This window comes from Sprattus sprattus, assembly GCF_963457725.1.
Source record: "Sprattus sprattus genome assembly, chromosome: 14".
In the NCBI taxonomy this organism is placed as follows: Eukaryota; Metazoa; Chordata; class Actinopteri; order Clupeiformes; family Clupeidae; genus Sprattus; species Sprattus sprattus.
Window position 1 is genome coordinate 14,877,765 of NC_137912.1, and position 23,989 is coordinate 14,901,753.

General features: G+C 42.7%; 1 protein-coding gene across 1 annotated transcript in view; it reads right to left on the reverse strand.

Moving 5' to 3' along the window:
- The window catches only part of col7a1l (collagen type VII alpha 1-like), a gene marked incomplete at both ends in the record, with an annotated part of 63,688 nt that overhangs the window by 7,032 nt on the left and 32,667 nt on the right, over window positions 1-23,989 (reverse strand). The window contains 51 exon segments of the mRNA XM_080851694.1: window positions 123-185; window positions 262-315; window positions 460-513; window positions 628-708; window positions 797-832; window positions 965-1,036; window positions 1,242-1,313; window positions 1,522-1,578; window positions 2,348-2,383; window positions 2,647-2,691; window positions 2,848-2,907; window positions 3,016-3,051; window positions 3,206-3,277; window positions 3,402-3,527; window positions 3,707-3,766; window positions 3,909-3,935; window positions 4,738-4,773; window positions 4,970-5,394; window positions 5,490-5,554; window positions 9,094-9,134; window positions 9,549-9,608; window positions 10,278-10,343; window positions 11,315-11,419; window positions 12,054-12,161; window positions 12,838-12,972; window positions 13,090-13,125; window positions 13,428-13,463; window positions 13,550-13,567; window positions 13,933-13,995; window positions 14,338-14,406; window positions 14,514-14,540; window positions 14,961-14,996; window positions 15,103-15,147; window positions 15,324-15,389; window positions 15,895-15,927; window positions 16,172-16,231; window positions 17,553-17,624; window positions 18,225-18,269; window positions 18,942-19,022; window positions 19,139-19,174; window positions 19,266-19,325; window positions 19,523-19,594; window positions 19,943-19,975; window positions 20,069-20,104; window positions 21,683-21,727; window positions 22,586-22,621; window positions 22,850-22,894; window positions 22,980-23,015; window positions 23,166-23,225; window positions 23,313-23,384; window positions 23,614-23,667. Coding sequence (XP_080707820.1) covers window positions 123-185; window positions 262-315; window positions 460-513; window positions 628-708; window positions 797-832; window positions 965-1,036; window positions 1,242-1,313; window positions 1,522-1,578; window positions 2,348-2,383; window positions 2,647-2,691; window positions 2,848-2,907; window positions 3,016-3,051; window positions 3,206-3,277; window positions 3,402-3,527; window positions 3,707-3,766; window positions 3,909-3,935; window positions 4,738-4,773; window positions 4,970-5,394; window positions 5,490-5,554; window positions 9,094-9,134; window positions 9,549-9,608; window positions 10,278-10,343; window positions 11,315-11,419; window positions 12,054-12,161; window positions 12,838-12,972; window positions 13,090-13,125; window positions 13,428-13,463; window positions 13,550-13,567; window positions 13,933-13,995; window positions 14,338-14,406; window positions 14,514-14,540; window positions 14,961-14,996; window positions 15,103-15,147; window positions 15,324-15,389; window positions 15,895-15,927; window positions 16,172-16,231; window positions 17,553-17,624; window positions 18,225-18,269; window positions 18,942-19,022; window positions 19,139-19,174; window positions 19,266-19,325; window positions 19,523-19,594; window positions 19,943-19,975; window positions 20,069-20,104; window positions 21,683-21,727; window positions 22,586-22,621; window positions 22,850-22,894; window positions 22,980-23,015; window positions 23,166-23,225; window positions 23,313-23,384; window positions 23,614-23,667 — 3,264 coding nt within the window.

Sequence of the window (23,989 nt, forward strand, 5' to 3'; positions counted from 1 at the left end):
ACCATCACCATCACCATCACCATCACCATCACCATCACCATCACCATCACCATCACCATCACCATCACCGCCATCACCATCACCATCACCATCACTACCATCATCACCATCACCACCCTTACCTTTCGCCCAGTAAGCCCATTGAGGCCTGGAAGGCCAGGACTGCCTGGCACCCCTAGATCACCCTAAGACAGCAAAACACATTTTCAAACATGAACTACTGCTGCATTTCTATGAACCTGACCGTCTGCAATATCTCACCAGATGTCCATGCATGCCTGGGCTGCCCATGCGACCAGGTAAACCTCGCATTCCCTGCAACAATTACAGCCCATTAGAAACAAAATAACCCAAGATTATAGTATCTGGAGAACATCTGCTTGTCAGAGAACATCTGCTTGTCAGAGAAAGCCTAATAAAGCCTATAATTATTTCTATGTTTTTAAACAGTTTTATTACTTTCTCTCCTTTCTCCCCTGTGGCCCCTGGCAAACCGGGCTCTCCCATCTCACCCTGTTTGGGAACATATCACAACAAAAAAGGTGTTGGCTCTTCAGCAATGACATTTTATAAAACAACTAATCTGGCTGTTGTTCACTTCCTTAAACACTAGCCCCCCACACTCACCTGACTCCCCTTCAGTCCCTGCAGACCCATGTCCCCTTTGTCTCCCTTCTCCCCGTCCAATCCATCTTCTCCATTATGACCCTGCACACAACAGAGGGGGCATATTTTAAATTCCCATCACTGTCACCAGCATCTTTAAAAACTCCACCAAAATTCCATCAAGACGTACCGCTTCACCATCGACTCCTGGCTCGCCTTGATCTCCCTACGAGAGCAAAAAAAATGCCGTCATGCTTTTGTGTCGAAACAACAAACAACACGTTTGTAATTATCAGCAACTGAAAGCCACCAATGCCAGAAGGTGCTGGATTGATGGTTGTGCCGTTTGTTTACCAACCTTCTGACCTACGGCTCCTCTGGCTCCAAACGGACCTACAGCACCTTTGGAGCCAGTTTCTCCCTTTAAGCCCTTCAGTGCAGAAAGGAAATGACACAATGATGAGGTAATGACTACCTTCAATTTTCTGACTCCCTTCAAAATATGTATAATTAACAATAACTGAATGGGCAGGAGACCTGCCAGACTCCTTGTGTCCACGTCATTGAGTAATATTCCCGCTTTATCTCCAAATACAGGTGTGCCATTCATTCTCATGCTCTGAGGTGAGCCATACCTTCCCTCCTGGAGGACCGTCTTCCCCCTTTTCCCCTTTATCTCCATCGAAGCCTGGAGGTCCTTTCTCACCCTAAGTAACATGTACACAATAACAATGTACACAAATAACAATGTACAGACATAATATTCAACCAAGTGCCAATCACAAAGAGAGACATGATGTGAGATTAGCATAGAATGTACTTGCACTGTAACATAAACTTTTACCAGTGCCATCTTGGATTAGGACACATTTAATGTGTTTTAATCATACTGCAGCGGTACAACAGACTCCTTACCGTTTCCCCTTTGAACCCTTTGTAACCGCGAGGGCCAGGAACTGTGAGGGGACTGCCCTGAGCAGAGAGGACACAAGACATAGACTAATGCTTCCCATGCGATTTCAAACTTTTTATTACACTTTTATTGTTATTAATGCAGTTTATTCTTTACCCTCTCTCCTGTGATCCCAGGAAGGCCACGGCCACCCTGTCAAATGTATGAAATGATTACTGGGAATATTATGAGTGAGACAGAAGGGATATAAAAATATATTAGGTGAGTATACTGAGAACATAATGTTGCCTGGTGGAAGATCAAATACCATTCACCATCCATAACCATTACTGTGTCATCTTTTATAGTCTTAAATAAATAAAAGTGGCATCGCCTCACTATCTGTTTAAATGCCAAGTCAGCTTTACGTTCATATATAAAATTGTTATGCACACTGGCTGTCCGATATTGACAGCAAGATATTTTAAAATGGAGAGCAAGTGACTTTAGTGGCTTTTGAAGAGAGTAAGGTTGGGGCCATCAGACACCTCAATACAGATGAGAGGAGCGAGGTGCTTTTGATGGCCTCCATTCAGACATGCAAGGTAACCCAGCCAAAGTCATGGAAAAACTCCTCTAACTTTTTTCATTCTATGCCCCTTTTAAAGTGTAATACTTCCACAGGAGTCAAAAGGAGACATGATCTCTAAATCGAATGCCTGCATAGTGACTGGCTGACATCTTAACAGACATGAATCATCATCATCATCATCATCATCATCATCATCATCATCATCATCATCATCATCATCATCATCATCATCATCATCATCATCATCACCATCTTACCTTTTCTCCTTTGGTTCCCGCTAAGCCCTTGGGACTCTGTAACAATGACAACAGAGGGGAAAGTCTCAGATCAGACAATCCCACATGAGGGGACATTCAGAATATCCATGAGCTTGAGTCCTGAGCGGAATACCAAACCATGTAGGGTCTATATCTACAGGAATGCATTCTCATTCAACTACAGGTTAAAAGATCTCAGTAGCATCATGTCTACTACCTTTGCTCTCTTACATAATGCTGACAATTACATGTAACTGTAAAGTACATAATAAGCTCAGTAAGTGATAGGCTTAACTGACTATGGGTCCAGGCAGTCCATTAGCTCCCGCTGTTCCCTTAGGACCCTGTGATTTAAACAGGAGAAACACAGCCGTGAGGAACTCACAACTTCAGAATATAACATCTCCTGCAACACAGCTAATTAAAAGTGGTCATGGATATTATTTATCTTCTCAGAGCCTAGTTTAGGAAATTCCCCATCTCATGAATGACAGTCTTACCCGACGCCCAGGCAAACCTGCCACCCCCCTCTCGCCTGGCTCTCCCGGGATGCTGTCACCCTAGTTGGGAAAGATGCAGGGCATACATGAAAGGATATTTAAGTATGAAGCAAAGATCTAAATGAACTCTCTTACACCGTAAACAAAGATTGCATCACTTAATGTTACCTTGTCACCTTTAGTCCCCGGTTCTCCTGGTGCACCCTTTAAACAAGAGACACACATCATCTCTACTGGATATACAAGCGAGAATATTCCCTTTTTCCAATTATTTCCCCTCCTCCATATTCTATTCATCTAACCCTTCATTGCTCTATATCTCTCTCACACACAAGTAGAGGGTAACTGTTGTAGCTACCGGTTGTCCTGGAGGACTAGGTGGTCCCGGAGAGCCTGGTGTTCCATTCTTTCCCCTCCTCCCTTTGTCACCCTGTGTCAATTAAGAGATTATTGTATTATAATTATATTCACATTATATTCACAGTTTTCTGAACAAAACACATCTTGCTGCATTCTGAATAAAGCCCATATCAAGGGCTGAAATGACCCCTGACCTCTCTGCCTGGCTCCCCAGGGTTTCCTGGTGGCCCTCGTGACCCATGAGAACCCGGGATTCCAAGGTTGCCTCGGATACCCTGGACGCCCTGGGCGCCAGGAGGTCCTGGTTCGCCTGGCTCACCCTGTTCATAGGGAGAGGAATGGGACAGTTTCTTCTCCTTGCTTTTGGATCTAACTGTGTATTTTTATGTGATGTGAAAACATGCTTTTTTAGCAGACATTCTAGATGTTTTTCTCATTTTCTTGAAAGGATAAAGGGATTGTATGCTAACAGTTCAAGGTAACTGAAACCAGAGATCACCTTATGCCCAGGTGGACCAGCCTGACCAACTGGACCACGATGACCAACTCCTGGTTCTCCCTACGGACATAGAATGTTAGCATTAGCACTTATTTCTTCCCTCACAGGACATTTTTTCTTTGATTCATTTAATGTGATTATTCAATTTTCTCATTAATTAAATGTTACAAAAATGATTTCGGTGTAAAAAAAAAGATTTCACCTTCTGTCCACTCTCTCCAATTTCACCCTAAAGAAACACAAAAAAGGGGACAGCTATTCAACATTTTCATTGTGCCCTTTTTTTCATCCATGTATTCAAAAGACAGACAGAGAGGCAGGGCTAAGAAACTCTCAACTCAGAATCACCATTGAAAAAAAGGAAGTCTTTACAGAGAGAATTATTAATATCCAGATTAAGCCCATTCGTCATGCTTGAGTAAAAATAGAATTGAGGAGGACATCAAAGGCCAACTCAGGGGCTGTGCCCAGCGCACTTTGAGTGACAAGGGTACATTTCCCAGCATTCCGAGTGAGCATTCCGCCTATGACGTCAGAGGTGGAGACGTGGGTGGACAGGGAAGTGACACATCCGATGAGGATGAGATGCTTGGCACCTCACAAATGAAGCCCTAACCAACCCAAATTTGCACTTAATTTACAGCTGAATATGACACATACTGTATGTTGTGTTTTCACAGTTTACATGGGTGTAGAATGGTCACAGACACAGTGGTAAGCTCCATTGTCAACTGAGGAATTAAGCTCCAAGATAAATAGTAATGCTAACGATAGGGGTAATGATTTCATACTGACAGCTTTACTAGTGGGTAGAACAACCTATTACCTTTATGAATGGGGCAATAATCTTACTGGGGTTCCAGCACTTTGTTATGGTATATTTGTCCCAAGCTGATTCTGATAACTTGTACTTGCCGGAAGAAAATGTAAATGACCTAACCTTTGGGGTGCCAATCCATTAATACAGGGCTTGTGTTTATTGGATTCCTCCCTTGTGTGAATGTATAAAGTGATTTTCACAAAAGGATTACCTTTGGGCCAGGTTTGCCATCCTCTCCTGGGGCACCCTTCAAAGAGACAAACAGCAGTAAGTCAGAAACTCATTTGACCTAGTACAGTTAGCTAGAGGAAAACCAAAAATCTACTATACGATGCCACATGTAAAATGGATGCTATGTAAAGTACAGGTGACCCCCTCCCTAGGAATCTCATGTGTGCAGGTAAAGGATTGAGGAAGGATGCGTGGCTTATCTGCTGTCTCACCTTGAGAATGCCCAACTGAAACAGATCATCCGTCTCTCCATCGAATCCCCCCATCCTCGCTCTCTCGATCATTTCCTGCCTCCTTCTCTCCCACTCTATCCTCTCTAGCTCAATCTCCCTCTCTCTCTCCCTCTCCTCCCTCTCCCCCTCAGACTCTCTGTCCAGTTCCTCCTCTCTCCTCCTCTCGGCCTCTGCTCTCTCCCTCTCCAACTCCTCCTCTCTCTCCCTTTCCAGCTCCATCCTCTCTCGCTCAGTCTCCAGGCGATCCATCTCTCTCTCGCTGTCTGTCTCGGTGTGGTCATAGTCTGGGCTTCTGTCGTACTCCTCGTCAGGCTCGAGTCCAGAATTATACTCTGCATCTGGCTCGATCACTGTGTCATCATCATCCTCCTCCCACTCCTCCTCTCCCTCACTCTTGCTGTCTCCTGCTCCTCCGGATTGCACTCCTCTGTCTTTATCTTGTTCTGCTGTGGGTACAGGATCTGTTCCTTCTCTCTCCGTCTCCTCCTCTCCCTCCCACTCTGCCTCTCTTTCTCGCAGAGTGTCAGGGTCAGGAGCAGAGTTGGCATTCTGCTGCGTCTTTGTCTAGAAAAAGTCAACAATGGCGAATAATGTGATAACTGTGTTGCACAACTTGAGACGTCTCGCCTCTGAGGTCATGTTTTTGGAAAGGCCCTGTTGTTAAACTCACGTTTAATCGTTTCCTCCCTTTTGCTCCTGAATATGACTTGAAGAAATCAAAAGAGAAACAACAGTGTCTCAACACAGCCACAGCTTAATTAATGAACAACTGTGAAGCACTTCATCTTTACAGGAATGCTAACAGGAATGACTTCACACTAACATCAGTCTGTATGTGGAGAACGTATGGTTAGGTACCTTGGGTTTTCTGTTTGGAGGACCATGTGTATGTGTATCTATACTTTCAAAATGCCAGTAGAACATCAGACTCCACAACCAAACATAAGTTTTATGTAATGTACGCCAGCGGAGTTGTGCTATGTTGTCTATTTATCTAATTTCTTATTAAAATGTTTATTAATTTATTTTTGATGTTTATGTATAAAGATACTTGATTCCTATTCCTACTACCTTGCTGCCTTGACAACTGAATTTTCCCTCACTGGATTAATAAAAGATTATCTTATCTTAGAAGTTGACTTCTGTTTAATGGAAACTGTTGATGTGTTTGTTAAATAAAAAAAGGGCTTTTGTTGTAGGAAAAACGGTTTTGGAATGGATTTAGCCACATGTTAGAACCTCAAACGTCCAGTTGTCGTCATGTACCCACAACACATGTTGAGTGATGGACTGATTGTAGTGTGAAACAGTTTTAATGAAATTAAAGACGTAAGTAAAAAAATATAACGTTACTTTTTCTCTGTGCTTATAGCGATTTTGTCCTCCAGCTGTGCCTGGCATGTATGCCTACGAGATAAAGTGCTGCAGTTAATGGAATGTATCCAACAAATGTTTTTTTCTATAAGTTGTAATTTAACATCCACAACCTATACAACGTTCTTGATGATCTTCGGAAGTTATCCCAATTCAAAGTCTCTAAGTTGCCATTAATTGTCAGAGACATAAAAGACATATAATATAATGTAACACGAGGACAAGGCTTACAGTGCGATCATATGCCTTCTGGTATCAGTGAGGTGAGGAAATGAGGTGTAGTTTACCATGTAGTCTGGCCAGGGGGCGCTCTTCTTCACTCTGGTCTTTGGTGGTGCCAAGGGAGCCCTCTGCTAATAAGCAGTTTATACAAGTTCATGACTAGGCCAGTGAAGCAATGAGTATTCCTCCTGATACTGTCTATTTCAACACAAGTATGGAAGTGTTTATGGAAGAGTTTGAATGATAATTCAGTTCACTTGAGTTTGCCTGTTTTTAAAACTGCTGATGCACTCTCCAAATGTGTGCACTATTAGCAGCGTTATCATGGGTAATGTATGCAGTAATGTTGGGTAATATTCAGTGATGTTGATAATCAAATTTAAACACAAAAGTATAAGTGGAAGCACAAAGATGATGATAAAAAAAGACACACAAACACGTGGTTTAGAAGGAGGATTGAACATATTTACTCCATTTCATGCACAGTGAGGTTAAAATACAGAGGAAAACTGAATTTCACCAGTGAAAACAGGTAGCAATACAAGAATACAAGAAGCAAAACCAATACATCTGAATAAATGCTATCATACACAGGATTACAACATTTCATAATGTAGAGAAAACCATGACAATGACAAAATACAATCTTTCAGTCTTAATAAATAAGGAAAAGTTGAAAAATATATGTTGGTATAACTGAGGGATTTGTCAAGGCAATCTGTGGTCAGGTAAAATTTAAAAAACACTAGTTGTTTATTATTAGTTTATGAACTTTATCCCTGGGGAGACAAATTCATCATTACAATAAGTCAATTATGTTATTGAAAGTTTAGTTTTCCCTGTAGAATATTTAGCATATTGGTGTGGACTTGATAAAGACCCATTCCTTTAAATGCAATCCAAAATGGCTTCTTCCTTTTTATTTTGAATATCTGCTTTAATGGTGTCACAGAGCACCGGTCATGACATCATCACTAGGGGGATGAAGAAATTAGGCTGGTCCAGCTCAGGCAAATCAGATCCCCAACAATCTTCAACACTTTAGTGTGCACACACACACGCACACACACACACACACACACTCACTATCTGCTCTCTCTCTCTGGCATATACATAAACACACACCAACCAATGTGTACTAAAACAAATTCACTCTTACACCACACACACACACACGCACGCCCACAAACACACACACATGCACGCATGCCCACAAACACACACATAAAACTTGGCTCTTGGAGGTGATTAACCACAATCTTGAGTACAAACGTGTCCTGATTGTCAATCTTACAGAGTTTAGGAGTGCCCCTGTGTTGAAAGTTAGAAAAGAAAATGGAATTAAAGTCTACCCTTGGTTTCTGTCACAAATAAACATGTGGGGTTATGGTTGTATGCTATATTTGACATGCCCATATACATAGATAACTCTCAAGGTAATGTGAATGGCCATGCTCTAGGCATGCTCGGTTGGCATTCATATCTTTCTATATTTTTAAAAGGAAAATGCAGACTAGTTTATTGTTTGTTAAAATAGTTTATGACTATTTATAATATTATTTATCTCTCAGCTTGACTGTTTAAAAATCATAATTAGTATCTTGATCATGTCTCTTGTACCGTTTACACTGGTGAAACTCAAAGAAGTTAGTCAAAGAAAAACTCGGCAAGACAATGGCAAGTGCTTAGGCCGTTCGCAGTGTAGGCAACAATGCGCAAGCAAATTCAATTCAATTCTTCATGCTTTGTTGCCTGTGAGCGACTGCCAAGCACTTGTCAGTCCATGCAACCTGTAGACTGCCTCGGATGGCAAACTGACAGCATGCAGGTCTAGTCTGTATTCCTACCTCCTCTTGTGGAGCGTCTGTTGTGCCGATTGATGGAGACGGTGATGGGATGAGCTCACCCTGATCCTGTGGCGATATATAAAGCACATCATATAGCCCTCCAGATCAAACCATTCAATGCAGTGCACTGCAGTCTTTTTGAGAGCTATTTTCAAAGTTATTGCAAATAATGTTGCAAAGGAGCTGTAAACCATGATATCATTTGCCAGTTTAAGGGTCTTAGCTTTTTATTATGGATTCAGAAGACAGACCCTTTGACAAAGTCATAAAAATAAGAATAAATACAGGTTTACAATGACATCAATTTCAATGGCGTGGGGGAACTAATTGCAGGTGTAAAGTCATGAGGTGAATAAGGGCCTTACCTGATCTGACCCTTTGTGTGAAGCCTCTGTTACAGGGCTGCCTGCAGGTGCTGAGATCACCTGCTTGATAATGGATGTTTGAATGAATCTGTTAGTTGTTCTCAAGTCATTCACAAATCCACACATACAGATACACACACACACACACACACACACACACACACACACACACACACACACACACACACACACACACACCCACACACACACACACAATCAGTCTGGCCACAAAGACCTCTTGACATTTATCTGTGCATGTGATAGGACAGTCGATGTGAGATGTGGATGGACTTACGTCATCTGAGACTTTGATGACGATCGGTGGGCCTGGAGGCCCTGTGCATGCTTAACAAGAAACAGCTGTTACACTTACCACATCTAGCTGCTGGTCTTGATGCTTTGTCACAGGAATAACTGTAGGTGACACCCCCTAAGTGACAGAACACACAACACCAATCAATCAATTAGTAATGGAATACACCATGTTGTAAAATGCTATATATTCCTACTTCATTTTCTTCTGTTCATTCAGCAAGAGAAACTACTGTGCCCCTGAAAAAGCTAATATCCTGATCATGAGGTTTCATGGCACTACCCAGACTTGCCCCATGATACAGTTGAGAGAGAGTAGAGTGACATCTGCTTAGCAAGCAGACTTTACCATACTCCTGAAGTATTTTAATCTGTGATGGAGCAGAGATGGCATACATCTTTTAGGTGGGGCGTGACCTTCTCCTCAGAGAGACTCACCACATTCACTTTATTGTTTGTGTGGGGGGAGAGTGGGGGCGGCTCGGTGAACAGTTCATCCTACAAACACGGAGAATCAGCAGTTAAAACAACAATCACAAAAAGACTTCCATTGCTGCTTCTTGTAGTAATAGCCTGGTAATGGGGGCATGGAATGGCACATCGTGTATCCTATTTCCCTATACTATAAATGTCACTTCACCAGGTTAGAAGTAAGTGTATTCATTAGTAGAGTTCTCAATGTATGTCCAAAGCCACAGAATTACATTGTTTCTAGTTTCATACATTTCCTTAAATATAGTTCAGTTAAAGACACATTTGCAGGTCAGGCTATGACGTCATGAATGACTGCCACTCCTCATCAAGACTGTGCGGGTGGTGGGTGTGTGTGTGGGTGGGTGTCGGCGAGCTTGTCTGTGTGTTGTGACATCGTGGCCCGTGTCACACGTGGGCGGGGTAAAGTCCCCAGCTGGCCTTGATGAGAAAGCCACCTCTTGTCAGGTCAACCACTGAAGGCGCTAATTACACCGGGCATCCATCCTTGAGCAGGCCATTACAAGAATTACTTTAATGCTCTTAACGCCCCTTAACTCTTAAGCTCATCATTTTACATCCATAAGGCCCCAATACATGTTGGCTCTTAGGATTTATTCTTATTCACCTCAGGTTTGGCAGTTTTTATACTTGGACACTAATCAAAAGTTACTGTAATGGTGTAGAGTCGTTTACCTCATATTCATCGCTGTATTCTTCAGCGTCATACATATCCTCTCCAATCTCTTCATCTTGGTCCCCCTAAAAGGTTTTTGGAAGACTGAATCAGACTGTGTGTTTATGTGCATTTTCCAACATTAAAATGATGAAATACAATGTAGTGTTATATACAGTGAAAACGTACACAAGCACTGTCAACCCACTGAAATAAATAGCACAGTAGACAGGCACACATGGGTTAAGACATGACACACAGAATGATTGACAGAGATAGACACAAAAGGACAGCCATGCTGAGAGAAAGAGGTGAGAGGATAGCGTGGGGGATTTAAGAAAATTATATCACAAAAAATGAATTTAATAGTGAATTATTGGAATTATTTGCAGTATTGTAACATTAATAACAAACAATTATTGGAGTGAAAAGAAATATTGATTTATGGATAGAGGTTGTGCTTTTAGATATTAATAATTAAGCTTAGAAATGTTTAAATTTTTTTAGAAAACAATGAAAGATTAACACTTTGTCCAGGTGAGATTAGAATATGTAATGATTAGATTATTTTATGAGAGGTAAGAGGGACAAAGTAAGACATGTATTTAGACATTTGGGGGTTTAAAAAACGTGCTTATAGGATCTATGTTCAAAGTTATCTTTTACCAAACGCTTCCGTTGTCGTTTATGTCGTCCTTTGTGTCCTTTACCCTGGTTAGGAATTCAGTTTTCAGTTGTTAGTTTTCATTAGTATCAAAATCCAACATTAATAATATATTGATATGAATAGTTAAAATTATCTTTGGTTACCTTCCAGAATGTGCATGATACAATATGTTGCGGTAATATCTTAATCAGCACAAACGGTAATGTTTAACCTTACTCTCATAAAGCTTTTACCTAAAACTTGATTGTTTATTTAGCTATTATTTAGATTAAAACTGGTGGTATGACAGCTGGTTTTCAACCCATGCATATGGACATAGCCTACCACTCTCCTGTGGATAAAACTGTATAAGGGTTATTTCCCTTATCCATGTTTGTCATCCAATCCCACCTTTCCTCGGTCTCTGCCCCTCTTCCTGTCTCCTGAGCTCTTCCTCAGTGAGTCCTCCTGGCTGCTCAGGATGTGTAGGTTGTCTTCAGGGGACTCAGGATCACTCTGTTAAGACCAGTGGGAATTCCTTTAGTTGAACTGACCATATTCACCATTATTTGTACATAGTTAGTATCTCTAACATCCACAAATTGATTTTGATGCTACACAGTTATTTGAAGGGAAGATTAATGCAGCTATTAACCACTGAATATAAACTGTATAGTAAACTGTAATTTTTTTTTTAAAACAGGCTTTACAGCATTCCACAACCACCTATATATTTGCTACATATATGTATATATGCTACATATGCATCAGTTAGAGGGGGGAAGTGATAATTTACGCTCTCTGAGGGATTCATGACAAGTTTTGGTGTTTTAATCAGGTTTCTCTGCATAATTACCTCGTCTCCTGTCACTCTGAGTTTACTCTCAACGTCTCCATCATGGTCAAATTCTCCATTCAGTGTTACGGCATCCCATAATGCAGGACCCTCCTTTGTCTCATTTATAGGATCCTTTGAGGCAAAGACACCAAGGAAGAAATCAACGGGCCATTCGACACTTATTTGCTCCTGATGCAAGATTACCCTTTGCCTTTGGTTGGCTAGCAATAAGTTCAAGCTGCTACAAATATTGAATGGCATCTGTAGTGCATAGATGTGCAAACTGATGAGTGGAAGTCAGACGAGCCTTACAGCCATGTCTGGTGTCTGTAGCGGCCCCTGTCCTCCTGCCTCCTCCTCCCCTCCATGCACCTCAGACTTGGTCAGCGCCTCACTCGAGACGTCATACTTCACAGCGCTCTGGTTCAGAAAAGAGAGCCAGTTTAATACAAAACAAGCAGCTAGCTGAAAGGTCATAATTGCAGGCCTGATTTGTTACAAGCTACTCCTCACGAAAATAAGTCCATCCCCTTGTCAGCGGAGGTGGTAACAGACAAAGTATGGATTTGCCAAATAGGGCAATGTATGGAGGGTGGGTTTCTACCATAGGTTGCCATAAAGGCCTGCTTGGAATAACCCAGTAAGATGCTGGCTAAAGGGGCGCTGGGGAAGCTGGGTGGGCCAATCCCTCGCTCAGTAGATTTATTGGATTACAGGAAAATCGAGAATATTTCCTTGGTCCCTTTATAAAATTGTTATGTTACCTAAAATATCAGTCTCATATGCGCCTGACTGAATCCTGGACAAATGCATTGCGTTTGAGGAGGAGTGTTGCTGAGGGAGATCTTGACTCTGGTGCCTTACTGTGTACTCTGTGCTGATGTTAGAGCTGAGCTCCTAGTCCTTGACTGTGGTGCCTTACTGTGTACTCTGTGATGATGTCGGAGCTGAGCTCCTAGTCCTTGACTCTGGTGCCTTACTGTGTACTCTGTGATGATGTTAGAGCTGAGCTCCTAGTCCTTGACTCTGGTGCCTTACTGTGTACTCTGTGATGATGTCGGAGCTGAGCTCCTAGTCCTTGACTCTGGTGCCTTACTGTGTACTCTGTGATGATGTTAGAGCTGGGCTCCTTCCTCTCGCCCTGGTCTCTCCTGTTGGAGTTGAACTCGTGCAGCAGCTCCTCCATCCCATCCTGAAGTAACCTGTCAATCAATGCCTTCAGCAGGGGCAGCTGGGAAAGGTTTTTTTCTAAGGTGAGCACTGAGGACTGACATTTTGAGCAAAAAATACTTTTGCATTTTTTTTACAACCTGGGTTATTTGGTGGAATGTGACAATCTAAATCTTACCTGGATGCCATAGGATTCAAATAGGACTTCAATGTCCTGGGAGAGCATCCAAAAGAGGCACAGTCAGTTCTGAGTTCATTAAACCCAAAGGGAGAGATATCAGTGTTTGACGATAATCAGTCATGATATTCCAACAATACCCGCATTTCAACTGCTTTTCCAGGTCCTCCAGCATCGCCCTGTGTAAAAGCACATATAAAGTTGCTATAAAATATCACAAAAGGTAATGTATTATTTTATTATTATAAAACGATCATTGCGCAACATAGCTTTTTTCGTATTAATTCTGTAATATTAATCATGCCCATTGACATTGCAGGGAAATGCCATTATCACACCTTTTGCCCCTGGTCACCCTGCTCACCACGATCACCCTGTAAGCACAACAGACATACTTTACACTTGCAAACAACATCAGATTTGACTCCACATCTAATGAGAGAATTAATGACTCGCTCACCTTCTTGCCTGGAGGGCCCTGCACACAACAACAACAAAAAATAGGAAAGAAAGATTGGGAGGGACGAGAGGAAGCAGAATGTAAATGAGAAAGTCAGAGGCAGAGAGAACAGCACACACACACACACACACACACACAAACACACACACACACACACACACACACACACACACACACACACATGAACACATGGTTACAGTAGCCTTTCACAGACCACTGATGTTCAATAGATCTCAGATGAAACTAGCGGTTAATCTTTTAACATATAATGGGCTCATGGTCTAGATATGATTGTAGCTGGTCGAGCTCCATGTTGTGCAGTGTTTTCCTGAGCAATGAATGAGCCCATGTGAGAGCCCCATCTATACAGCAGGCTAACTCACCACAACTCCAGGAGGACCCATCGGCATGGGGAAAGCTTTCCTTATATCATCTACAGAGGCACCCTGGAGAAGACATCATTGAAATCATATTGTCATAAAGTCTCTTACCAATATACACAGAGCAACCAGAAAAGCCTGTCAGTTTCAGCCTTCAGACTGATATATACTGTAGGCTGAATGTTATGTGACAGCATAATGCGTATTTACTAGCAGACAGATAATACCACTCAATCACACAGTAGACAGACAGACAGACACACACACACACACAAACACACACAAACACACACACACACACACACACACACACAGACACACACACAATCAGTCTGGCCACAAAGACCTCTCGACATTTATCTGTGTGTGTGTGTTAGGACAGACAATGCGAGATGGGGGTGGACTTACATCGTCTGAAACTTTGATGATGACCGGTGGTCCTGGAGGCCCTGGGTCTCCCTTGCCTCCTACAGGACCCTGAGCAGAGCACGGGCAGTACAGCAGCATCAGCAAAGGCTGGGACAATCCCGGCCACACTTACAGTATATACATGTTAGGCATGCAGACATGGCACACAGTCTTACCTCAGCACCAGATTCACCCTTGTCACCCTACAAACACAGAAGACAGTGAAACACAGTACCCCTTCACACACTGGTAACTACACACTACTTAGTCACACACAGCTAGTACAGTGAAACACAGTACCCCTTCACACACTGGTAACTACACACTACTTAGTCACGCACAGCTAGTACAGTGAAACACAGTACCCCTTCACACACTGGTAACTACACACTACTTAGTCACGCACAGCTAGTACAGTGAAACACAGTACCCCTTCACACACTGGTAACTACACACTACTTAGTCACGCACAGCTAGTACAGCTGAAGATGCATAATTTCTGTGCATTGTATATTATGTGTCTATGCGATAGACATGAATTGTGGTTAAATGCTTTGCAGTACTGGAGCATATGAGGTTATGTGGCATGCTAGCCAAGACAGCTCCTAACTGGCTGCACATACCTTCTTCCCATCATCCCCTCCTGGTCCCTGTTCACCCTGAAGTGAGGGGACATGAGCAGAGTGTCCGTTAGGAAAGGTTCTCTTAGGACCATATTACCACATGTGCCAATGAAGAATAGGGTACCAGCAGTGGAGAACTCACATCTTTTCCTGCAATGCCCCGCTTTCCATCGATGCCTGGTCTGCCCTGCGTGGAGAGAATATGTGGAGAAAGAGAGAAAAACAGGAAAATGGAGGGGATAAAAGAAAGAATACATTTATCATAGGGTAGATTATGTCTCTTTTTTGGAGAGTCAAGGTTAGGTTCACAGTTATTTTTTCTGGTACTTGAGGGTGAAGAAATGTGATGGCATTCACACTCACAGGAGTCCCAGGAAGTCCGGGCATCCCAGCAATTCCAACTCGTCCGACGTCACCTTTCTCTCCCCTCTCCTCACACAAAGACACGTTAAATGTAAGGGCGAACACACACTCCCAAGCCCACCATTAACCCTCCCACCCACATTGGACAGGCCCACATCTGTTATATGCAGGCATATGTACTGTACATGTAAATGAAAGCCATCACCATATCATTTGCCAACACATCTGTGCTATGACGGCCAGTAAAGCACTATTTTGACAGCTGAAGACAGCTACTATACTGTTTCAGGACCAAAATGGCAGCGCTCCAATCAGATGCAAAAAAAAAACCCTTGTTAATGCACTCCCCTTCGGATGTGAGTAATGAGAGGGAGTCGATATTGTGCGAGCTGTGAGCAATTCTTCCTGGCCAAGGCGGACACCTTTTTCACAGAGCAGAAAACAAACTCTACTTATCCGCTGCGCTACACACATGCAGGGATGCGAGTGTGGCGTGTATGAATCATCAGTGTTTATGACATGCAGAGGGGCAGATGTGAGGGTTGATGTGTGGAGGTGTGAGTGAGCTCACCGGTCCAGGCTCTCCTTTTTTCCCTGCTTCACCCTGAGGGGGGGGGAGGTATCAAAACAGCAAGGTTGGAGGTGGAATATTTAACAGTGTGAAGCTAACTAAGGTTTTCAGCTCCTTTTTCACTTATCCATGCAGCCCCTGGAGCAAAAAATAAGAATCTAGCAGTCTTAGTGCAAACCAGTCATTTGCATGTGTGTGTGTGCGTGTTTGTGTATATGTGTGTGTGTGTGTGTGTGTGTGTCTGTGTGTGTGTGTGTGTGTGTGTGTGTGTGTGCACCTTGGATCCTGGTGTGCCCGGTAACCCATCCAGCCCATCTGTTCCAGTGCCTGACCCACCCTGTGAAGAGAGTATGCAGCCATTTTAAAGGCCACCATGAATCTGATATTGATGGAAATACATTGTAAATTTAAATTGTAACATTTTGTATTAATGCCTTTACTTGAGTTCACAAAGGTAATCAATGGGCCCCCAGTTGGACTAAATACACATACCACTGATTTGCCAGGGGGGCCAGGTTTTCCTTCAGGGCCCTGAAGAGATGGAGATATAGACGATGAGTGAGAGACAAAAGATAACTGATGTGTTTTTCAGAGAGGGGGAATGAAGGATATCTAAGACCAGAGTGACGGCAACAGAATAAATGAAACTGTAGAGGTAGAAACTGAGAGTTTTACCATTGGTCCAATTTGACCTCTTAGGCCAGGTACACCTTGTTCTCCAGGCTCTCCCTGATAATCACACACACACACACACACACACACACACACACACACACACACACACACACACACACACACACATACATATATAGATCAGATACCATGTATGGCATTCAATACAATTAATCTTGAATGTAATTTTTCATATATTAGTGTCACCTTAATGACTCTTGCCAGGATGTTGTCACCAGATGAGGTCGCCTATAGAGCAAACAAAAATATCACCACTTTCATTGGGACAGAGTTTGGATTGGCAAGGAACGTTTGATCAGATTTAAAGTTACTAATCTTCCTAACTCACGTGAATAGACCCAGGTGGTCCCGGCTTCCCCTGTGCCATGAAATAGATATAAAACATCAATGAAGAAGAAATCAAACATTAGACCAGCAACAACAGAGCATCATGCCTTCTTATCCCCGTGGCAATACTCCTGCTTGCAAGTTAAATAGACCTACACGAGTCCATTGAAATACTTCAGTTTTACGATTAAGTATCCACTTCTAACCTTCCATTGATTCTCATCGTGTCCTGCTTTGAGCTCGGACAGACTCATTAAAAAAACACATTTCCCATGATCCTTATTAGGACTTATTGCAAATGTGTAAGGGGAGAAAGTGTAGGCTGTGCAGTGCAGAAAGATATAAGTGAGGCATACCGTCTCTCCTGGTTCACCTTTGAGTCCCTCTAGGCCCTGAAACGCATCAATACTTAATGACTACAAACTCATCTTAGTACGATGGGAGAGCATTAGACATGCAACTGGGCTTGCTGCAGCTGGACCACATTCGCTACACTGATTTGTGCAGTCATAAAGTGTAGCTCCTTGAATCGATGCAGTGTACTGTGGTGTGTGTGTGTGTGTGTGTGTGTGTGTGTGTGTGTGTGTGTGTGTGTGTGTGTGGGGGGGGGGGGTTAATGTGAAATATGAATTACTTACCGGCAGGCCGATCTTTCCCATCTCTCCCTTTTCTGATGGATCTCCTGGCCGCCCAGGCAGACCAAGTGGGCCCTACATTAACAGAGTGGAAAGACAGGAACAGGAACTTAACAGCAGGGTTAGTGGATGGATAACAGGAAGACCTCATGTTTGAACTACTATGTTTACGCTCATGGAGGGACAGTTTGAAAGATTGTCAGAGTGGACCGAGTAATGGCTTGGGGGAGCTGGGAGTCATTTTGGAGTGGTGAGATACTACCCTTTGACCCTCTGAGCCTACTATATATGCAAACAGACCCACTGAAGCCACACAAACAAGCCAGAGTTGAAGATCATTGTAGTAACAATAGTTATTTTATCAAGAGCATACATTCCTCCCTAACAAGGCCAAACAGGGTCCTAATGAACCTGGGTATCTTGGTGTCTATCAAGAACAAGACCCAGACTTAGCAGACGCTACGGTAACTTGGTATGTAGCAGAACAATACTTAACACCCATAGGCTGTGACTTGAATCCCTCACTGCATTGCATTGCTTAAGATGGCCAGATATATGTATATTTTTTTTTTTTAAACCCTACAAACTCTGAATACTGATCTGAAGTAGCACCATCTATGTATCCACGCTCTGTGAGAACATTTCTTTTAACACTGTAAGGAGGTGCGTCCTTACCCTCAGGCCCCTCTCCCCTGGTTCCCCCGTAGCTCCTGGGTCACCCTGCAGGAAGACACATCCATCAAACACAATAAGACAATCAGGCCAACTTTGTTTACTCGCACAGAGGGCTCTCGGGCTCACGTTATTTCCTTGAAGTAAATTATTTGGGAGTGGAGGAGAGATAGGGTTCACTCATGTTACATGGTATGTGGGCGGTGCAACAGGTGGGGAGCTTAGAGAGATTAGGGGGTAAGGAAGAGTGATTTGCTCTGATAATTATATTCAAAATCTGCCTTTAATAACATGTATTAATTGGCGTTGTTCTGATGATAACAAACACTATACAATCATTTCCTAGATCCTTTTACCCACTGTAAATTACACATCAATGTGCACATGACCTTCAAAGGTTTTAGTCAGTTCAGTTTCATCTGAGGACATGTGAGTTTGTGCCTGTGTCTGAGTGAGTGCATGTCCTATGTGACAAAGAGAGAGTGTGTGAGTGTGTGTGTGTGTGTGTGTATGTGCATATGCCAGGGTCTGATTTTCAACTTACTTTAAGTCCTTCATCACCTTTAGGCCCTGATTCACCCTAAAATGTAAAAGAAACATTATTTGTGTCCAAAGACCGAGGGGTCCTTCAGCTTAAGTCATATCCACTCTTCGTTTCTTCCCTCTGACGTGCGCATGGAAGAGTACCATAGTAACAACAGCCCTTCGGATCTTACTTACATCTTTACCTCTTAGTCCAGGGGCTCCAGGGTTGCCAGGGAATCCAATGGTGCCTTTCTCCCCCATAGAGCCATCATTGCCCTGGGAGAGAAAAGTAAAGCTTCCTTTCAGTAGGTAGCAACAGGGCTAAAATCAAACAGGAGGGAATAGGATGGTCCCCTTTGTGTGTGAACTATGAAGGACCCTGATTCACTTACCTTGACTCCTGGTTTTCCAGACAGTCCAACATTACCCTGTGTAAATCAATGGGGCATTAAAACAATATATTTAAGGCAAAGAGGTTTCAGTCATTGCTTCAGCAGTTTCCAGAGTCCAACAACTCACCCTCTCTCCTGTGTCCCCTTTTGGACCCGGCTGTCCTGGGATGCCAAAGCCAGGGCTACCCTGCGTACATCCACAGCCAAGACGATATTCAGAAAAGACCAACAACAAACCCCAAGACAGACAACAAAGTATTAGCTCATGTCTGATATGGTGCAATAGACCAACCAATCCATGAAAAACTGATTACTGTAAAGTATGCTATTAGAGTTAACAGACCCGCTGTACATTAAATATATTTAATATAAAAGGGAGCGCACCTTTTGTCCTTTGTCTCCTTGCTCTCCCTTTACGCCCTGCAGTCCAGGAGGCCCCACAGGCCCAAGGTCACCCTGTCAGGCCCATCACAAGAACAGGCATTTCACAAGGAGATCAAGTCACAACTTAAGTTTTACATGACCGCCATGATATGAATGTGAAATGACCACACTGGTAGACTGTTAGAACAATGGCATAAGGTATGGGGCACATTACCATAGACTGTTCTTAAAACACGCATGATGAATGAATAGGGCCTAATTACACTAAAATAGATTCCTTTTGTCCCCAGGGATGTAACACATGCTGTTATTACTCCATTGCTAACAAAGAGAGCATTTGGTGCTGTGTAATTATTTGAGGGAATTGAGAGAATTGTGCGTCACCAGTGGAATACTATAGAAGCCCATTGAGCCACTTACCCGTACACCCTTTTTCCCTGTAGGCCCAAGAATCTGTTTGAGGAAGACATGAATGCAGTCAGAAAAGAAGAGAAATGAAAGGAACTGTTTCAAATGATCCTATATTACCCTGAATGTATATCTCACCCCTTTAGCTGGGTCACCAGCAGGTCCTTGTCGTCCCTTCATAAGGAATCAATGACATGTTAAGCTATGCACACAGAACAACATAGCCAGTGCTACAGACACAGATGCAAATGACCACTCGTCTGACTAGTCACTGTTGACAAAGTAACCGAATTTATAGTATCTGCAAAAATCACTTCACCGTACCTCATCACCTTTGGATCCAAATTGTCCTTGCAAGCCCTAAAAGAGAACAGACACAGTTTGAAATATATTTATTATATATGTAATATATATGTAACAACACTGGTGTTCACCTGTCTTCAAAAGGACTTAACTTACGCACCAGTGCTGTTACTCAAAGACCTGGATCGAGGACAGGGCCTACACCAGAGACTTTATAACCATTTCTACGACAATCCAGACTATTCTCATTTGAAGTTCCATGTTGGTGGAACGAACTGCCTAGTACTACCAGAGCAGGGGCGTCCCTCTTTACCGTCAAGAAGCTCTTGAAGACCCACTCTTCAGAGAGCACCTCCCTTCCTAACTGGCACCTGGACTAATGCTTAACCTGCACTTCAGAAGTTACAGTCCCACACTTCTTTTTTCTTTCTATGTAGTTTTCTATTTCCTATGTAAAGTAGTATTTATTGTTACAACAGGTTTTTATTGCTCTTAGCTTGATTGTTTCTCCCTTCTACATCGCTTTGGACAAAAGTGTCTGTGAAATGACTAAATGTAAATGTAAATGCACTGAATTGTTCTCTTGTGACCTCTATAATCCCATAAAGGATTACAATTGTTTAATTTCACTCCTGCCTGCCCCTGGAGTCTTTCTGGTAGAACTTTAATTTCTGTTCATGAAACAAAAGGATCTCAACTCCACATGTTGAGTTTCTATTTGTGCTCAGTGTATTCTATCCACATCAGCTTAATTTATCTCCAGTCCACTCATACAAAGCAAACCAGCCCCCTGTCAATGCCTCTCATTCTAACTTTCACACCCTATTTTAGACATCGGTGGGTAATGACTGTTAATGATCATGCTAATCAACCATGACACTCTTTCTCACACATCTCATTAAACCTTTTGAACGAGCGCAGAGTGGGAAAGTTAAAGTGAAATATTTACCATAGGTCCTCTAGCGGGAACATAAGCCCAGTAGAGCAGCCTCATCTCTTTAATCCTACTAGTAAGTGAATTACGGACTTTGAAAGGTGAGTTTTTTCATGTTTTTTAATTAATAAGGATCTACAGAGACAGGTATCAGCCTCAACCTGGGGCTAAAATCCATGGCTGGTCAGCAATGGAGGTGGAGGCAGCCTCCCCTGCACTAATCAGAGCCCTTAATTTCCCTGGGGACTCACCCGCCCACTGTCTGCTTTAATAACCCACAGTTTTAATCACACATCTATAAAAGCAAGACAGAAAGTTGAAGGCTACTGAACTAAGCGTGGAAGTATGTGTAAAAGAGTGTGAGTGTGAGCGAGTGTGAGTGTGAAATAGAGAACGCTGGCATTTATGTCTTCAATGTATATCATACTTTGTTAGTCTGCTTTGAAATCAGTGCCCATTTTACTATGGAGTGTGGTAGACTGGGCTTTGCGTGTGAAACATTCACTGTTACTTACTTGGATGCCTTGAGGTCCGACAGGCCCCATTTCCCCTCGTTCGCCCTGGAGAAAATAACATGTTGTTTAGAGAAAACACTAATTAACATGACAGGAAAACAGACTCACATGACAGACAAACATAGTCTTACAAATAGTGAGTGAGCAAAAGCCGCAATGTGTTAAGCATGTCATAATCCACGCCGCAACATATCAGTGCTATCACCAGCAATACTCCAAGTGCTGTCAGTACCTCTCCAGCATGATCAGTAATACTGAATCAGTCATTGACTTGAAAGCTGTAAGCTGAGCTTCACTTCATTGGTTTCCTGCCAAGTCACCCTGGAGTATTTGACATGGAGATGTGGCTTCTGCTAAGCACTACTGATGAGCAACGGACAAGTGACTCTGCTAACAATACCCAGCGCTGGCTATTATACAAAACCTATTGGGGGAAACCGGGATGAAAAACTCCAAACCGGTGGCCAACACTACTTTTGTTCTATCTGTTCTTAACGAGACATACCATCTTTCTCCCCCTCCAGCCTTCCAATCAACTTTGGGTTATTTTTACTCCAAGGCTAAGCTCAACCAGCCTATCAATTCCCACTGTTCTCTGCGCATCTACTGATTCCCATCAATTCCCTTCATAACACACTAATGATGCAGACAGCGGACACCCGCACTGGAGAGAGCCGCGTGAAGAGAAAGCCCACGGCAGCTGAAGGGTACAGATCCGTTTACTAATTATATCCATCTATCTATCCACACCCACAAAGGATGGACCGGTACCGCCGTACGCTTCTGAAACAAATGGATTTCTTTTACGGCTGATTTCTATATGCATATGGGAGCACAGGCCTTTGTACTTGAATAAGAAAAGAAGCACACAGAGACATGCAGAGGTGTGTGGGATTATCTTACCTTCTCTCCCCCGTCTCCTTTCAAGCCCCTCTTCCCCTATTTATGGACAAAAAAAGATTAAATGTGAGTCCTCCCGACTATGAAGTCAAAGAGGGACAAGATGAACTTAAATATCTACAATGTAAACATTACCGAGCTATATCATGTCCTATGAGGCATACCAATTATCCATACAACTCATGGTAGTATTTGACAGAAACAGGGAATTGGTATACAATGTACTGTATACAATGCCTTGCAAAGAAAATCATAGCCCCACCATACCCGTGGACCAATGACTCCCTGGATCCCTTGATTTCCGGGCTCACCCTGGGAAAGACATGAAAGATAAGAATTTAAGTATTCACTGAAAAGCTATGAGCTACAGCTTGTAAGCTTTCTACAATCAACTTACCTTTGAACCCACAGGACCAGATGGACCAAATTCTCCCTAAGAGATGACACAGGCATTATATCAAAAGCTGTCGTAGAAGTGCTCAGAATATCAATAGGTTCACTTTCATTAGCTCTATCTAGTTCCTACCAAGTTTTAAAGCATGGATAACTTTTTGGAATCGGTTCTACCCGAGAGAACGTGTACCTTTTCCCCTTGAGTGCCCTTTGGTCCCTGCACACCCTGAATTCCAATGCCTTCTTCTCCCTAAAGGAAAACCATGATCATTAATTATAATGATCACTCATAATTGGCATGTCATTGCTTATTCATTAAAATAACTGCATGGAGCACCTTAACTCCTTTCTGTCCAGGAGACCCGGGGATTCCATCCACCCCAATCGGACCAGGTAGACCCGTCTGACCCTTAGAGGGTAGAAAAATAGGACATCAAATTAAAATGTTAGCAGTAGTATGAAATGAAGTCATGTCATGTAGAATTCTGACTCTATACAGCCACACATTCCTTCAAGCATAGCTGCCATTTTCACTCTGCAGCACTAAGTATGTTAAATCCTGTATATGTGGGATAAATGTGGTGCTGTCCCAGTGATATAGGGTTTACATGCTACAGTGGCCTGATAAGACTGCTTACATCAGAGCCGCCATCTCCTTTGTCTCCTTTTGGTCCAGGTTTCCCCCGCAGTCCCTGACAAGGACACAAAGTGTCAGTATTATATGTGAGGCATGTTAGTTGGTATGACATTGTAAAAAGACACTGTAAAATTATTTTATCATTCACTAAGAATTTGAGAGTTCAGTTCAATTTTGTTCAGTGTGAAAGTGGAACTCAGTATGAACTCAGTGAAACGCAGAACCCTCAGCCCAGCCATATTAATATAGAAAAGGGGCAAGTATTAATGAATAGAGAAAATATCAGCAGTCTCTTACTTTAAGACCTGCTACTCCTGTGTCCCCCTGAAACAGCCAGAAAGAAAATGCATATCAACACCTGTCTGAGTAGCTCTAGC